The sequence below is a fragment of the Rhinatrema bivittatum genome, chromosome 4 (genome assembly GCF_901001135.1).
Source record: "Rhinatrema bivittatum chromosome 4, aRhiBiv1.1, whole genome shotgun sequence".
Taxonomy (NCBI): Eukaryota; Metazoa; Chordata; class Amphibia; order Gymnophiona; family Rhinatrematidae; genus Rhinatrema; species Rhinatrema bivittatum.
The window spans coordinates 343,735,341-343,753,575 of NC_042618.1; the positions used below are offsets into that span (position 1 = coordinate 343,735,341).

General features: G+C 45.4%; 1 protein-coding gene across 1 annotated transcript in view; it reads left to right on the forward strand.

The window, feature by feature from the left end:
• The first annotated feature begins 1,952 nt into the window (after positions 1-1,952).
• The window catches only part of GRIN2C (glutamate ionotropic receptor NMDA type subunit 2C), a 40,945-nt gene continuing 24,662 nt past the window's right edge, over positions 1,953-18,235 (forward strand). Inside the window, exons 1-3 of the mRNA XM_029600597.1 lie at positions 1,953-2,114; positions 8,391-8,811; positions 11,548-12,140. Coding sequence (XP_029456457.1) covers positions 8,404-8,811; positions 11,548-12,140 — 1,001 coding nt within the window. The 5' untranslated portion in view covers positions 1,953-2,114; positions 8,391-8,403. The remainder of the gene's footprint in view (positions 2,115-8,390; positions 8,812-11,547; positions 12,141-18,235) is intronic.

Consider the following 18,235-nt stretch of genomic DNA (forward strand, 5'->3'; position numbering starts at 1 on the left):
CCAGATGTGCTCGTTCTATATTTGAGGCGATCAATCAGCTGACACATTATCCGCTAAAGAGCTGCCTATATTTAGCTGCAGGCGGAACCCAGCTCGAACCTCCTATTCCACGCTCCCCGTGCAGTGACAAAGGCGCAAAGAGCATTTTCACCCCCTACACGTCCTGATCGTCTGCGTTTGAAGCTTCCGCTCGAGCAACAGTAGAAAGTGTTCATGGTTTTTTTTTTTGGGTTTTTTTTTTTTTTTTTTACAAGGGCTCTTTCTATTCCCACAATGTAGAGAGGATAAGGACCTTCAGAATAAAAATGTGTGAATCTCCCTGAATTCTGAGCTCGGGACTAGGAAGCCCCTCAATGTGGCTCTTTCACGTCACCGACACCCAAGCCCACCTTTGCCTGTGGACGTGTTGAGTCCGCGTCTTGCTGTCACACTCACTGCATGACGAAGGTGTAGGGACAACCAACTGGAGCTTTTATTTAAGGATGCTCTGGGTTTGAGCTCAGAATGATCTGATGTTTATTCTGAAATCGCCACACTTTCTACTTTGTGCTTTTTATGGCTTTAAAATCCTGCCATGGTTCTCCGAGGGTTCATTTTTGTGGACTTTTGCTTGCAGAGTATAGAAAGCAATTGTCACCGAATTTTTAGGCAAAATAAATAAATAAATAAAAAGCGAACGAGTCTCTGAATGGGGCTAGAAACGTGGCTTGTTACCTGGGACAAATCTTACTTTCAAGAACGGTTGAAGGAGCCGTGAAACAGTCACTTCTGGATCTCTAGGTGGGCATTCATAAGGCGGGGTGTTAAAGATTGACTTCGCTCTGGTCGTGCATCTCCCGTAAGCCGGATCCGCCGGCCACTCTGCAGGACCCGCCTTGGTCCATCCTACCCCGACTCGCCCAGTTGGTCGCCCGCGTTGGTCATTCCTACACCGATTCGCCCAGTGCTGTGCATGGGGGGGGGGGGGTGCAAAAAAAGGAAATATCCTTTATTTAACCGATGAAGGGCTAGAGGCAGGGGACCTGCAAGAGGAGGGCACAGCCCGGGGGCCAGACAGGCAGCAGAGAGACTCAGCCGCCCCCCGCGCTGCCCCTCCTGACCCCGGGGTCCGCAGCATCCAACAGGGGAGCGGGCAGCAGTGGCAAAGAGTTGGAAACAGAGAGGAGAGCCAGAAGGGGGAAAGCAGACGGCTATATATAGGGGTGTGTGTGTGTGTATATATAGACAGAGATGCAGCTATAAAGAGAGAGCGAGTCATTAAAAATAGAGGCACATGTATATACATATTTATGGAGAGTGAGAAGAGATGGGAAGGCGAGAGGGACGGCACCACGGCTGAGAGGCGGCAGGGAGCGAGCACTGTACCTGGCAGCTCTGCGACCGGCTCCCCCCCCACCTCACCCAGCCCGAGCAGAGGATCCCACCTGGCACGGGCACCGGAGGCTCTCAGGAAAGTTGGGAGAGGAAGAGCGAGGGGGGGGGGGTGGAGGGGGGGCTGTGAGGGGGGAGAGCACCATCTGTTCCCTCCTTCTGTGGTGACAACGTGGACCCCTTAATTTAGATCCCTGTTCGTGACAGGTGTTCCCTGGGTCCTCTGAAAGGAGGTTGGAGCGTCTGGAGAGGGAGGAAGAGGATGACCGAGGAGAGGAAGAGGAGCTGCAATCCAGACTGCCGTGTGTCCTCGTCACACCCCCCCCCCCCCCCCCCCCCGGCTCTTCCTGAAGCTCTACCTAAACAGTTTGTAATCAAGGAATGGGTTTTGTTTTGTAATTAGACCGCTTTCTATAATTAGCTGGCACTCCTGGCGGCGGCTGTCTCGGGGACTGGACCCCCCCCCCCCCCTCCCTTCCCTAGGTGGGGGAGGAGGGCGGCGACTCTCCGGAGGACTGGCGCTCCCTCACCCACCTGTCTCCCGAGCCGGCAGAGGTTGGCTTGTCTTTCTCGGGGGGAGGGAGGCAGGAGACGGGGGAGCCGAGAGCCCTGGGAGGGAGAGAGAGAGAGAGAAAGAGAGAGAGAGAGAGAGAGATCTTCACCTCCGCCCCAGGTGCTAAGCAGCGCAGGCTCCTCCACCTCCCGGCAGCATGCAGTGAGGTTTGGGCTACGTTTGCACCTTGGTAAGTAAGAAATCCAAACGGCTCTGCTTGGGTCTCTGGGTTGGTTGGTTTTTCTGTTTAGCAGTAGAAGAGCATCACCTCGCGGACTGCCTGGCATTCCTGCACCGCCTCTGGTTTGCTGGCAGGTCCCACAGGTGCCCGGTGCAGGGCGGATAGGGGGAACAGGAATCCAGTTCCCCCACCCGGCGGTGCGCAGGTCCATAAGGAACCTGCGGGCAGGATTCAAGAGAGTTTTAGAGGCTGTGCCTGCTGACTCGCGCCTTCCCTTCGCCTAACGAGACAGGTTCTCCCGCAGGGCGGCTCTGCTTCGGGCCGGCCTGACGGCTCAGGCTGCGGTGCCGCGCGGTGCAGCAGCCTTGGAGGTCAGGTCCTACCGCCTGGGAGCGGCAGGGCTACCTTGGGCGAAGGGGCTCCAGCCGAGGGAATGGCTGTGGCTCGTGTGATGACCCCAACCAAAGGGGCCGAAGGATCACTCTCCGAGGAGGCTTCCTGCTAGCCATGGTGGCTGCTAAGTGCCCGAGCCCCCGTGGTGGGAGGAGGAGGATGATTGCCTTCCTGGCGCGCTCTCTACAAAATGCCGTACTCTTCCCCCCAAAACCCTCTCGCTTTCCCTGAATTTCTCTTCCACCCTCTCTTGACTTCTTCTCTTTCCTCTCTTTCTTCTTGACTTTTTCCTCCCCTCTCTCATCCCTTCTTGTCCTGTTTCTCCCCTTCCTTTTCTTGCCCTGTTATGCTTGCTCTCCTTCTGTCTCTCTTCTTTCTCTTGCCTGTTTTTCTCTTTCCTCCTCTCCCTCTCTTCTCTTTCTCTCTGTCTCTCCTCCTTTCTTCCTTCCCTTCTAGTTTTCTCAGTACCACCCAGGGTCTCAATGCATTTTTAAACCTCGGATATAAAAACTTGCCTGCATTGTACCATATCCGAACTGGAAAGGATCCCCCATGGCTTTTTGGACAAGAAAACAACACTATAATTAGTGGAGATGTTAAATTCCCCCTCCCTCCTTATCAGAACAAATACTTAGTATATCTGTCCCTCGATTTTGGAAGTAGGAAGAAGCAGATGTCCGAAGTCAATTATTCCCTCTTTCCGAGTTGTGCAGGTGGCTTACGCGCCTCAGGAAAGTGAAACCCTTGCGTTTTAAGGTCAGCTGAAACCCTACTTGCCTCCTCCCTCTCTCTGCATCGCTCATGACATTTCCAGTCATGGAGCTCTGGCTGTCTCAAGGTCCGTTTCCCATTCACTAGAAGACTGATTTATTGGCTCTAAATGTCTCCTGGAAAAAAAAAATAACAGCAAAATACTTTCCTGGCTCAGCTCCAAGGGATGAAAGGAAACATTTCTGCTTTGCTCCATGGAAGGGATTCAGGGACGAGGAGGTTATACAGAATGCGAAGAGCTGGGGGAAATGGAACATGTTTACTGTAGCACTTTGCTCTGTTTCACCCTTATTTAATTTATTATGCTGCACTGCTTATGTGGTCTGGACCTGTCCTGAGATTGTTCAGGTAAATGTTTAGAAGCAGCTTTAGTGCTTGTGCTTCTCCCTAATGATCCCAGATAACTTGCCTTATTAGCTGTAATTGTTACTGATACTGATACTTTTTATTCTCCAACTGTTGGTGCAGGAAGAGAACAAAATTAAATTAAGATTGAAAGGAGAGACTGAGGCTGTCAAAATGTGTGGGGTGAGAGGAGAGACTGAGGCTAGCAGTGTGCGTGTGTAGATGAAAGGAGAGACTGAGGCTGTCAAAATGTGGGGTGAGAGGAGAGACCGAGGCTGGCAGCAGTGTGGGATGAAGGAAGAGCCCAAAACTGGTAGATGGAGTGAGATTAGAGTTTCAGATTGATGTGGTGCGGCATGTAAGGAGAGACTGAGGTTGGTAGTGCAAAAAAAGATACTGAGCCCTTCTAATATTATGTAATTACAAATTATATAAAAAATAAAAGAGAGAGAGAGAGAAACAAATGAGATGAGATGAAAGAAATAAAAGCAATGAGAAAGAAAATTAAAAAAAGAGAGGGGGAAAGAAAGATGAAGAAAGAAAAAATGCAGATACAAAAGACTACAAAACTAGAAAGAGATGATGAAAGAGAAGCATAAAGTAAAGGAAGAAAAAGAGATGGAAAATGATAACTGAAGGTGCAAGGAGGAGGAGCACAGGAAATAAGATTAGAGTTACTCCTCCTGCCTCTCCAACCTAAGAGCCTCCTATTAAGAGATGCCATGTTGGGTCAGTCTAGTGGTCCATTCAGCCCAGCATCCTGTCTCTGAGAATGGCTATTTTGGAAACATCTGATAAGGGGGTGGGATCCATTCCCTGTTGCTCACTCCCAGTCCCAGATGGCAATCCCCAATGAAAAGTGCTATATCAGAAATAAATTTTAACTAATAGCTATTAGTGAGCCCATCTCTCAGAAACATGTCCAAACCTTTTCCCTTGACCGCCCTTCTAGCAATAAATTCCACCGCTGAACTGTGCCTTGACTGAAAAAAAACAAAACACTTTCTTAAATGTGTTCTTACATCTGCTACCAGTTAGTGTCATGGTGTATCCCTTAATACACTGTTCCCTGTTAACCTGTTCCACACCACTCCCAATTTTATAGACCTATAGCAGATCCCCTCTTAGCTTTCTCTTCTCCAAGCTAAAGAAGCCCAACCTGTTTAGCCTTTCTTCATAAGAGAACAACTCCATCTCCTTTATCATTTTTCTTAGGTGTGTGCATGCAAACAAAGCTTGGATGTTTGTTGTTTTGGGGTTGTTGTTTTTTGGGTTTTTTTTCGATTGGTCACTCCTTTGTTTTGTTGTTTTCTTTGGTTACTTTTTTTTTTTTTTTTTTTTACCTTTTTTTCCTTCATATTGTTTGCTATGTCGGTGGGGAAGGAAGGCTAATTCTTCTGCCAGCCTGATCCTTCCACTCCCTCCCTCCTGCTAGCCCCCCACCCCTGAGCAGAAAGAGGTTTCCTAGCATCACCTGTGCTTGAATCCCACTTCCGCCTGCCTCCTGATCAGCTGAGCGGGGGGGGGGTCACATCTGGGGGTACAAAGCAGCTGATTGTGCCGCTGTGGCCCAAACAACCGATCATGGGTCCCTGCTGCTTTGGTTGTGGCCCTACTCAGCCGATCATGGTGCTGGCTGAAATGGGAGTCAGCATGGGCCTGCCTGCCTGGGAGGCTCAATCAGCCGCCATTAGCTTGAAATCACTTGACTGGGCCTCCAAACGTTCTGGCTGCAGCAACAGGCCCCAGGACCCCTATGGGCGTGAGGAGGCAGTGATAGCTCCTGCTGCTTGGGGGATGGGTCTGGCCCCTCTGGCTTGCAAGGAAACTAAATCAAATGTCATAAAACCAAATTCAATTTCGGCTTGGTTTTATGTCATTTTGGGTGTAAAACAAAACAAAAAAAAATAATTGTTGTGCTTCCCATTTTCATTTGGAATGACAGCTCATCCCTAATTTTAGTTGCCCCTCTCTGTACCTTGTCTAGTTCCGCTATATCTTTTTTTTTGAGATGGGGGCAACCAGGACTGCATGCAGCAATCTCAGGGATTACTGCTGGGACGGTGCAAAGAATCCTCACTGTTCCCACCTACATTCCTTTCCTTTTTTTATGTTACTGTCCTGTTTTTTGGGGTTTTTTTTACAACCTATGTTTCGGTCTTTTTCTTTTGTTGTGTTTTCCAAGGGAAGACTTTCCTTTCTTCATGCACTTCTGACGTGTTCTCACTCCACGCCAAAATCTTAATGACATTGGAGGACCAGCCCTGCAAGATGGGTTGTTTGTTTGTTTTTGCCTATAAGGTGCCACAACCTGGGCCCCCAAACTCTACAGAGCTCTAAGCAGCTCCAGCCCAGGAGCCACAGGTGGACAGGAGATGCTTAAGTAGGATCCACCCCCAACTAGGAAGGTGCACACACAAATTATTTTGTTGTGCTGCTTTTTTTTTTTTTAATCTCTCATCATTTTATGTTAATTTCATTGAGCTGAAATGAAATAAACACAGAACTGAAAGAAAAAAAAATAGAATCAAAATAAAAAAAAAGAAATGATTGTCATCAAATTCTCAACACCCACCCACCTCCTCCAGCATCACTTAAATTAAAAAAAGAAAACAACCCAAAAATAAAAACCCCAGGCCTTCCCCATCTCCCCCTCCCTTGCCTGTAGGTAGTAGCTTACCCTATCTGTGGGATCAGAGCTGTGCAAATAAGGCAGGAGCAATCCCCTGTGGCTTCTACCCTGCTGGATCTTGGTTGTTAAATGGCAGGGGCCATCCTGCTGTGTGACCAGAAGCTGTTCGGCTGTACCAGGCACAGCTGTAAAACTAAATGCTGCTGGCCCCTGCCCTTTTATAACCAGGATCCAACAGGGCACAAGCAACAGGGGAATGATCTTGCCTCATTTGGGTTGTTACAATCCCACAGATTGGGTAAGGTGAGAGGCCAGAGGTCCGGTGTATGGGGGGGGGGGGGGGAGGTTAAATGTAAAATTATGATGACTCTTACAGTTTTTTTCATTGACTTTCTAAAAAAAAAAAAAAGGCATTAAAAAGAACAAATTTTGGCTCTTTTTTCCTCCTTCATTTTATTATCAAACAACATGAAACATGAGTTTCTCAGCACGTTTTTCATTCCATTTGAAAATGAATGCACATCCCTACCCTCTACCTCCTTCCTGGGTGTGGCCACTAGATAATAAGACCTTGGCAATTCTACTTTTGCCAAGCAGCCCTACCAATCTCCACTCGTTCCTCTGAAAAGCATCTTGCTTCCACTTTCTTCCCATTCCATTTAGTTGAAAAGCAATAATACTTGTCGCATGTGAAGATGAGACCCGTGGAAAGGAAAATCTTTACGTGCTACCTGTGGGACAAAGGCTGTCTGCTTCCGAGTGCTGGACAATGCCTTTAGCACTTTTACAGGACTGGTGGCAGAGCTGCCAGGGGACCTATGTACCTTGCCAGTTTCTTGGAGACGGTGTTCCATAAATCTGTGCTGCATTCAGCACAGGGACATCGGGTCATCTGCTATTTTGATATCACGAAAATGGGTAAATCTAGGGCATGGCAGACGCTTGTATTGCTGCAAGTGCCATGTCCTTCCGTTCATTCATAAATCGCAGAATTAAAAATGATTGGAAGAATGCAGCAGCAGGTTAGAAACTGATTCAGAAATGACCCCCAGTTTCCGCCAAATGAGTGAACAGCTGAGGAAAGGAGGATGGTGGTCATATATTGCAGTTATATCGCACTGCTAGATTTTCAGGCATGGTCATCGGAGGAGATTTTTATGGGGGGGGGGGGGTGGGGGGTGTCTCTACCTCCTTCTCCATTTCAGGCTTGAGGTCTTCTGTAAACCAGCCCTTCTAACCTGATTTACAGACAGAACAGGGGAAAAATAAAGACCATTGATGGGGATCTGTAATGGACTCATTATTGGCAGGTACCGAGAACTGGGTGTTAGAGGGGGGGGGGGGGGGGGGGGGGGATGATCATATTGACATATTATTTGGTGTGGCAGGTGAGGATTCTGGTTGGGTAGCAGAGACCCTGGTGATGTTTGTCGAAGGTAAGGTAGATTTCTAGAGTGCAGTCCCGGAATAGCTGGAGTTCTGCACGTGCTTGAGATGCATCAGCAGAGCCGTGGCAGTAGAATTCTGGGCAGTTTTTATATATTGGTCCTAACCATCAGTCTCTCTTGTGAGCAGTAACATTTAAACAGTAGAACTAGGATATTGGGGGGGGGGGGTGTTTTGGGGGGTTTTTTTTTAGTTTTTTTTTTTAGATAATTTAGCTGGCAGATATTATTTAATTCTTTTGAACCCCCAGAAGACATCACAGTGATACACGAAAAAGTATGCAAACAGCTCGAACTGCTGAAGTATGCACAATGGAAACAATGTTTTTTTTCAAGCCAATGGTGTAGCTGCAAAAAAAAAAAAAAAGGAGCACATCTTTTATTTAACAATAGTGTTGAAACATAAGAAATAAAAATATATTGGAATAAAAAAGAAAGGAGATCTAGAAATAAGATTCATGAGAAAGTGCAAAGCCAAGAAAGAAACACGTTGTTGTTCTGAAGAATATGCTGTTAGTACTGATGCTCTTAAAAAGAAACATTTCAATCCCGTAGAAATCAAGCAAATCCTGCTTTCTTTTTTCTAATGCCAGAAAATCTGATACATTTTTTTACTTCAGTTAAATTTGATATTATTGAATCAGAACAGACTTCTGCACTTGGTTAGTTTATTTTGTATTTGACTTGTTTGTCTCTTAGGGGCTGCTTGGACATGGGCAGAACCCCGGCACTGGCTTTGGTGCTGTCCATGGTGCTGAGCTGTGCTGCGATGTTGATGGATACTTTATTTCCACATCCTGGGGGCCCGGTGGTAAACGTGGCAATGATATTCGGAGGCTCCTCCTACCAGGTGCAGATCCGTGGCCGCCTGACCCACGAAAGCTTCCTGGACCTGCCCCTGGAAATTAACCCCATCACTGTGATTGTAAACGACACCAATCCCAGCACCCTCTTGACCCAGATTTGTGATGTACTGTCCAGCACCAGGATCCATGGTGTCATCTTCGAGGACAATGTGGGCACCGAGGCTGTGGCTCAGATCTTGGATTTCATTTCTTCTCAGACATTAATACCCATAATCAGCATCAGTGGGGGCTCTGCTATGGTCCTCCCCACAAAGGTGAAGTACTTTTTCCTTTCAATTTTTTATTTTTCCTTTGTTTTTACAGCCAGCAAGTGCTAGATACTGACAAATCATCTACTGAGAATGCTCACCCTACCTTTTCAAATTATCCCTCAAAAACTAGAGAAGATCGAGTAAAAGGAGTAAAATCATATTTTCTGTTTTTGATTTGGTAATAATTGAGGAATAGAATCTCATATAACTGCACAATTCCTGTGCAAGCTACATGGGTTTGATATCATGAATTCCACAAGGGGTGAGCAGAGCCAGTTTGATCTGGGCACCACCGTCTTCTTTTATTCTCCATTGCAAGGACTCTAATTTCCTTGTCACTTCTGATTAGATCCTACCCCAACTCCGCACACTGATGTCCTTTCTAACAACTAGTGGTTTAGTCTTAAAAGCAGATCTCCACCATGGCAGACACTTCCCCAGCAACTTTTCAGTTCATTTGCTTTTGTTTTATTTGAAGTTGCACAGTGATGTTCACAGGTAGCAGCAATCACTCACCACGGAACAGTCATTCTGCCTGAGGAGTCTCTAGGTGTAGTGTGTAGTATTCTCCCAGTTGCTTCCAACAAGCTTCTTTCTTGCATGGGTCTCATTCTGGTGCAGCATCATAGCCACTTTTTCCATAACTGAAGGTTAGCTAATTGGCAGGCATAACCATAACAGCAGTACTTGCTGCTCCATCCCTTCCTGAATTCACCAAGTCTTTGTAGCATGAAGATCCGCACCCGTAAGGCAGGCAGATCAAGCAGCTGCTCCACCGATAATTTAACCATGAGATCACAAACTAAAATGGGCTTTCATTAGGTTTTGCTATACCAATCCTCCTTGACACTTGACACCCCTATCAACAGCTAGTTTATCTTCTTTAATTATTTCATTAACCTGTCTTTGTTCACTGAACAGCTATCCCCAGAAACACTAATGATGCTAACAGAAACTGTATCAGTGTCCTTGGTCTCTTTTATTAAGCTGTGTTGATTGTGCCCTTCCAGTTCTCACCCAGATGCACACATACACGCACTTTCGTGCTTTGGGAGTAAGAGGCTGGCAGGATCAGCCACCATGTCGACTTCTCTGTTCCTGGTGGCCTCTTGCTTAGCTTATGTTCTGAAGAACAGTGTGTTATTTAGCACTTTACTCTATTTCATCAGGGAATAATCTGAATTTCTCAGAGGGATGCAGAGGGAAATTGAGCAATTTGCAGTGACAATCAGTGTGCCTGACTGTGACCTTCCACAAATGTAATGTTGTAATTCATTTAAGATGGAATTATATCTGCTAACAAGAGGAACAGATGGGCTGCGAGAGAGGGGGAATGAAAAGGAGGAAAGAGAAAGCCCAGAGGGTCCTTGGAATAAAGAGGTTGACATCAGACAGGTGGAAATTTGGAAATACTAAGATAAATTAGATACTGTTTTCCACTTATTTATATTTAATGATTCCCAAGAAGTGATGGATCCTTCTGAAGCTGAAAACCAAAGCTGCAGAGCAACTGAATCTAGCTCAAAAGTGCACAAACAGGGAAAAATCAAAGCATGCACTGCTCAATCAGTCCTTGCTGACAGCAATGGTGCGCAGAAAATTAAGAGGTTGAACTTGGGCTCGAACCTGATCCAGGCAAATTTCAGCCTCATTCAATGTTGATGTACATTTTTTTTTTATTTTTCCCAAGATTTGCTATGGATAATCCAACCAGATTTGATGTGGATTCACTGCAGATTCACTGATTTACAGGAACCCACATATCATCCATCTGCTGTGAGTGAACCTAATGAATTGAGCAGATCCTACTTGAACTCTGATGTTGATTCAAAGAAACATATTCCTTTCTTTAAAGTTTTCCTATGGCAAAACCCATAAACCCAACAACCTAGTTGGTGAAATTTATTTTTAAAAGTTCACACATCTTTTTCTGAGGTGACTCCTGTCACTCTTGTCATTCAGTTCTATGGTCTTTTTTGGCATTCCATTTATAAGTGTCAGTGTCTCCAGTACAGTGGCTGTTTTAAAGTTAAAAAACCTCACTCACTAGTGATTGCCTAGAATGAGAGATATAGGGGAAGGTAGGGACTGTCCCATTTCAGGAATCTCCAGCATGAAATTCCTTTGTTGAATGACTGAATGCTTCCATCAATAATGAAAATATTAAATAGTGAAGACCAGAATGGTCAAGAGCCACTCAACCAGTCTGGTATTCAGAATATTCACAGTGAATATTCATGAGGTTTATTTGCATATACTCTCTCTGCTGTATGCATGTTCATTGTGGATATAATAACATAGTAGATGATGACAGATAAAGAACTATTGGCACATCTAATACATCTAGCTATATAGTGAACAGTGCAAAATTATATCCCAGCTGCAAGATATAGATGCTTGACTATTTATAGGATATTGCTCCTTATCTAAGTCAGTTTTTGTTGTCTTCTTCATTGGTTCTCTACCATCTTGGATTGATGAGCATGCAAGTTCCCATATTTAACATCTAGCCCCTGCCCCTGTACTCCCTTACACCTCCACCTTGGATTTAAGGATATACTGAAAACCAGATCAGATGGGGAGTCCATGAAGACTGGGTTGAGAACCACTGGACTAGAATCTCATGGAACTTCATTTTAAAACTGATTCTGAAATAGGCAGCTTCACATTCACCAATCTGATTCCTTTCAGTTGCATAGTTGGGTTTAACTTGCCTTTTTTTTTCTCTTTGCTCATCAGGAGCCTGGCTCAGCTTTCCTACAGTTGGGGGCTTCCATTGAACAGCAGATTCAAGTCATCTTCAAAGTGCTAGAGGAATATGACTGGAATGCCTTTGCTGTTATCACCAGCTTGTACCCTGGTTACAGCGTCTTCCTAGATGTTATTCGTTCTTTTACCGATGCAAGCTACTTTGGCTGGGAGTTACAAGCTACCTTGACCTTTGAGATGACCCAGGATGAAAGTAATTCCAAAAATCAGCGGTTGTTGCGGCAAATTGATGCCCAGGTGATGATTGTGTACTGCTCCAGGGAGGAGGCAGAGTATCTCTTCATGGTGGCAGAAGAGGCTGGTCTAATTGGACCTGGTTATATCTGGATAGTGCCCAGTGTGACCATCGGGAACAGGGAGCACCCCGCTACCATCTTTCCAGTTGGCCTAATAAGTGTGGTGACAGACAGTTGGAAGCTACCATTGAGGCAGAAGGTTCGAGACGGTGTGGCTATCATCGCCACAGGGGCTAAAACCTACTTCAGGAGTCACGGGATACTCCCAGAAGTGAGCCAGGACTGCAGGGACCAACCAAGAGTCACCAGGAACATCACCTTCCACAGGTCAGAACAGAAAGCAGCTCACTAGCTTAAAAAAAAAAAGAGAGATAGATACCTGTAGCATTAAACCATGATGAGATTTTTCCAGAACCTTCTGAACTCAATGGAAGCATATTGCTCAGCATGAATGCTTAAAAATGCGCACCAAACAAAAAAATGCTTTACCCACCTAAAGAGAAAGGAGAGGAATACCAGAAGTCCAGACAATGCAAAAGGATGATAATTTTACTTTTGTTCATAAGATATTAGTGAAAAAAAATGGGGGCAATTTGATAATGCTTGCAGAAGCAGATTAAGAAAAGATGTATAGAAGCAGTAACCCTTTATTTTGATATTAAAACATTTATAACCCACCTACAATAATAAAGATCATGCTAAGCAGCAGTACAGCATAAATATATAATAAAATACATTAAACATACATTTATAAAAAATAAAACCAAGGAATTCCTTCAGTTTCCAGTATCTAAGAACACATATAAAAAGGGATGCTTTTGTTTCCTAAATATCTTAAAATCAGATAAAGATCTCAATTCTTCTGGCAGTTTTTTCCATGCTACAGGACCTACAATTGATAGCGCACAATTTCATGTTTCCTTCAGGTATGCAACCTTTACATTGAGAATTTCTAACAACTTTTGAGAAGATCTGAAAGAACCAGCACATGAAAAAAATGATCAATGGGATTTTGACCAGCAATTTTAACAAGATGTGGTTTTAAAAATGGGCTGATGCACTGAACAGTAGAGAGGGCTGGGAATTAATGGTGGTTCAGTCCCAGTCAGGACTTTATAGGAAGAAAATCGGAAGGGGGAGGGGTGAGGGTCTGTGTGTTTGAGATTTGCATGATGGAGAATATGGGTGACTTCATGTTGAGGGTCTGGGTGGCAGAGGACATGGAAGGCTGCATATTGACGAGGGTGTGGGAGACTGCATGCTGGGGTCTGCAGGACGCAGGGCTCTGCGTGATGAAAAACTGCATGAAAGAGGGTGCAGGAGTCTGCACAATGGATGATGCGGGAGACTATGTGTGGCTGAGGTCTCCCTCGTATGGTGTCAGCATGGAGAAATGTGATCCTCAGGTTTCCGGTAAATGATTGCTTATAGCCTGGTGTACTAGTTAAAATCCTTTGGGATATATTTGTCACTGCATAAAGAAAATGGCCGGTGACTGTCAGGACATATTCTGGCTCTAGATGATGTTATCAGTAGAAGAGTCCTTTGCGAGTGTTAGGATGTCATTTTGACATCTGATGACCTGGTCTGCAGAAAGCGCCCATCTTGAGCACTATATTCTATTTACAACATAGAGTAAACAAGTCTGGGAAGAAGAATCTTAATCCATAAAATAAGCACATATAAAATGAAAGTCAGAGTGGCCACACATTGGTCAAAGGTCTTGCTTATACTCTGCGGCTTTGCTTCCCTCACCAGAGTGCACTTAAAGGTGTTCAAAGCTGAAAAGACAAGAAACAAGTGTAAAACCTTCCATTATTTTATATATATTATTATGTCTCTATCCCCAGAGAGATTACAGTTAAGGTCTAGATTTACTGAGCTGCCATATGGCTATAACACATGATAAATATTGTTTATTGCACAATGTAGCTATATTGTGGCAATATTACATGATATTCACGATAACATGCGATATTTTGGCGTGAAACTTACCCCTATTACAATGTGCTGCTTTGCATGAGATTTGCATGTATGAATTTTGCAAATCCATGCAAAACAGCTCTTGAATAGTCAAACCTATACATTAAAATAACATCTGATTTAAAAAAAAAAAAAGTAATCAGTGTTATTTTAACAAACTTCGAGGAAGTGTAGCTGAAACATCGCAGGGGCATCAGGATGCTAACGTGCATCCCAAGGGCCCCTGTAATGTTAAAGGGCCGCACAGTCCAAAACTAAACATCCACGAAAGTCTAACCCCCACCCCGGGGTTCTTGCAAGACCCTTGCCCTCCCCCCCCCCCCACTCCCACTCCCACTCCCACTAACTATCAAGGCAGCAGTGAGTCAAAAAGTTAAAAAAAAAAAAAAGATTATGTGGTTACATCCTGCCCTTAACTATCAAAATCACAGAACATATAGAAAGACATGGTTTAATGGAACAAAGTCAGCATGGCTTTACCCAGGGCAAGTCTTTCCTCACAAATCTGCTTCACTTTTTTGAAGGAGTTAATAAACATGTGGATAAAGGTGAACCTGTAGATGTAGTATACTTGGATTTTCAGAAGGCATTTGATAAAGTTCCTCATGAGAGGCTTCTAGGAAAAATAAAAAGTCATGGGATAGGTGGTGATGTCCTTTCGTGGATTACAAACTGGCTAAAAGACAAGAAACAAAGAGTAGGATTAAATGGACAATTTTCTCAGTGGAAGGGAGTGGACAGTGGAGTGCCTCAGGGATCCGTATTGGGACCCGTACTTTTCAATATATTCATAAATGATCTGGAAAGAAATACGAGTGAGGTAATCAGATTTGCAGATGACACAAAATTGTTCAGAGTAGTTAAATCACAAGCAGATTGTGATAAATTGCAGGAAGACCTTGTGAGACCGGAAAATTGGGCATCCAAATGGCAGATGACATTTAATGTGGATAAGTGCAAGGTGATGCATAAAGGGAAAAATAACCCATGCTATAATTACACAATGTTGGGTTCCATATTAGGAGCTACAACCCAAGAAAGAGATCTAAGTGTCATAGTGGATAACACATTGAAATCGTCGGTTCAGTGTGCTGCGGCAGTCAAAAAAGCAAACAGAATGTTGGGAATTATTAGAAAGGGAATGGTGAATAAAACGGAAAATGTCATAATGCCTCTGTATCGCTCCATGGTGAGACCCCACCTTGAATACTGTGTACAATTCTGGTCACCGCATCTCAAAAAAAATATAGTTGAGATGGAGAAGGTAGAGAGAAGGGCGACCAAAATGATAAAGGGAATGGAACAGTTCCCCTATGAGGAAAGACTAAAGAGGTTAGGACTTTTCAGCTTGTAGAAGAGACGCTGAGGGGGGATATGATAGAGGTATTTAAAATTATGAGAGATCTAGAACGGGTAGATGTGAATCGGTTATTTACTCTTTCAGATAATAGAAAGACTAGGGGGCACTCCATGAAGTTAGCATGTGGAACATTTTAAACTAATCGGAGAAAGTTCTTTTTTACTCAACGCACAATTAAACTCTGGAATTTGTTGCCAGAGGATGTGGTTAGTGCAGTTAGTATAGCTGGGTTTAAAAAAGGATTGGATAAGTTCTTGGAGGACAAGTCCATTATCTGCTATTAAGTTGACTTAGAAAATAGCCACTGCCATTAGTAATGGTTACATGGAATAGACTTAGTTTTTGGGTACTTGCCAGGTTCTTATGGCCTGGATTGGCCACTGTTGGAAACAGGATGCTGGGCTTGATGGACCCTTGGTCTGACCCAGTATGGCATGTTCTTATGTCCCCATGCCCCCCCTCAAAGGAAACCATAATCCCTGGGATCTAGGGGATCTCTGGACTCCCACCCCCACCCCAGAACCCCTCGTAGCTCAAAGAAGCATCATTGATGGGGTAGTGGGGGCCTGGAGCACCGGGCCCAGACCTAAGGGGCAGTCCGAGCTTCCACTACTCCCACTAATGATGCTTCTTTGAGGTACAGGGGGGGAGGTCTGGGGGGTGGTCCAGGGACCCCCCCTAGACCACCAGGGTCCATTATTTATGTAAGAGGGTGAGAGGGGATGGGGGGCCCCGAGATTCCAGGGATTATGGTTTCTGTTGGTGAAGGGGGATATATTTGGTTGGGGTGAGGGGTTTGGTACAAAGGGAAGAGGTTAGGGAAGGGGGTGGGATGTCACTACATGATTTAAAATCTTTAATTTTTTTTTTTTTAATTCGATGTCGCCTCAAAAAGTGATGGGAAGCTGGGCAAGAGTCTTGCAAGACCCCTGGGGTGGGGTTTTGACACTTTCAGAGGGGGTTCATGCTATGTGGCCCTTTACAATGGTGGCAGCCCCGTGTAAAGCGAGCCTTCATCACGAGTTTTTGCAGCCTCTGCTGCGTTCTTTTTTCACCACAGAGTTTTCCCGCAATATCACAGCAATATTTTGTCAGGGAGGCTCAAAATATCATGGGATCTCCCCCCACCCCATCCTACCCTCCCACAATAAAATCTCATGGCTTGATAAATGACCCCCAAAATTTGTAACTGAGGCAATGGAGGGTGAAGCGACTTGCCCTAGGTCACAGGGAGTGGCAGTGGGATTATGAACCCTGCCTTCCCTGGCTCACAGCCTGCTGCTCTAATCACTAGGGGGCCGATGCAATACAGTGTGCGTTTAACCTGCTGTCTGACACGGGTTAAATAGGCGCTAATCCACCCCCTAATGCAATAGGGGGATTAGCGCCTATTTAACCCGCGTCTAATGTGGAGTGAATGAGTTAGCGCTCATCACATGCAAATGAGGGTATTACTCATTCACTCCGCATTCAAAAAAATACATGTGCGTCTCAGACGCACATTTATCGCTCGGATATTAACGCCTGCCTGGAGCAGCGTTAATAGCTGAGCGCATGTAAAAGAAGGACAGAAAAGCAGAAAAAAATGCTTTTCTGTACTTCTTCAGTAAAAAAACCCCCAAAAACCAAAACAAAAAAAACCTCGGCAGACCGCCGAGTTATGAAGACCGACGCCGGTAAACTCGGCATCGGTTTTCATAACCGGCCGTCTGCCAGTAATGAAAACGGACGCTAGCGAGTTTACCGGCGTCGGTCTCCATAACCGGCAGCCTCCGCGGGGTCGTGTTAGCAAGGAGGCGTTAAGGTCGCGCAAGCGACCCTATCGCCTCCTTGCTAGCGCGACCCCCTAATTTGCCTATCGCATGGCATCCCCCCTGCGGAGCAGTTTCCTCCTGCTCCTTTTAGGCTTCCTGCTCAACTGAAACCAGGGCTGGGATTTTTCCCTCGTTTATTAACTCCTCCCCATCATACTTAGTGCAGTGACCCCTGGCTAGGGGTCATGCAACCCGGACTCCAGCCAGAACCCTGAAATCGCGTGCCAGAAAGCTGGCTGTCCTTGAGGAATGACTGTGACGCCCTCTCCCCAAAGCCTGTCAATGTTTCCTCCACAATCTCCCCAACCCACTAGGGCAGCGGAGGATCCAGCTCAGGGATCAAACTGGGGGGGGGGGAGCTTCCACACCGCAGCACTCAGCGCTTGCTATTGAGCCACCAGGCTGTCCCTGGGGATTTCTTTTGAAATATTAACAGGCCGATACAGTAAATGGCGCGGGAGAGCGGACGAGCGCCCGCTCTCACGGCGCGCGCACAGGCCACTCTCCTGTGCGCGCGATTCAGAAAAATAATTTATTCAAATTAGGGCCTGCGGTAAAAAGAAGCGCTAGGGACACTAGCACGTCCCTAGCGCCTCTTTTTAGACAGTAGCGGCGGCTGTCACCGGGTTTGACAGCTGAAGCTCAATTTTGCCGGCGTCAGTTCTCAAACCCGCTGACAGCCACGGGTTCTGAAACCGGACACCGGCAAAATTGAACGTCCGGTTTTCAACCTGCGAGCCTCGGGCTGATTAAAAAAATTTTTTTTTTAATTTTTGATTATTTTAAACTTTTGGGACCTCCGACTTAATATCGCCATGATATTAAGTCGGAGGGTGTACAGAAAATCGGGTTTTACTGCTTTTCTGTACACTTTCCCGGTGCCAGCAGAAATTAATGCCAGCCTTTGAGTAGGCGCTAATTTCTGAAAGTAAAATGTGCAGCTTGGCTGCACATTTTACTTACTGAATCGAGCGAGAATAACTAATAGGGCCATCAGCATGCATTTGCATGTTGCGGGCGCTATTGGTTTTGGGTGGGGTTGGACCCGCGTTTTCGACGAGCTATTAACCCTTACTGAATAAGGGGTAAAGCTAGCGCATCGAAAATGTGTGTCCAAATGTGGGTTAACAGTGCGCTTCATCGGAAGAAATTAGCGCCTACCTTTAATTTCTGAAAGTAAACTGTATCGGCCTGTGAGTTAGTTAGTTAGTTGATTATTTATTATTCCCCTTGTGCCAGGCTCTAGGTGACGTGCAAAATTTAAA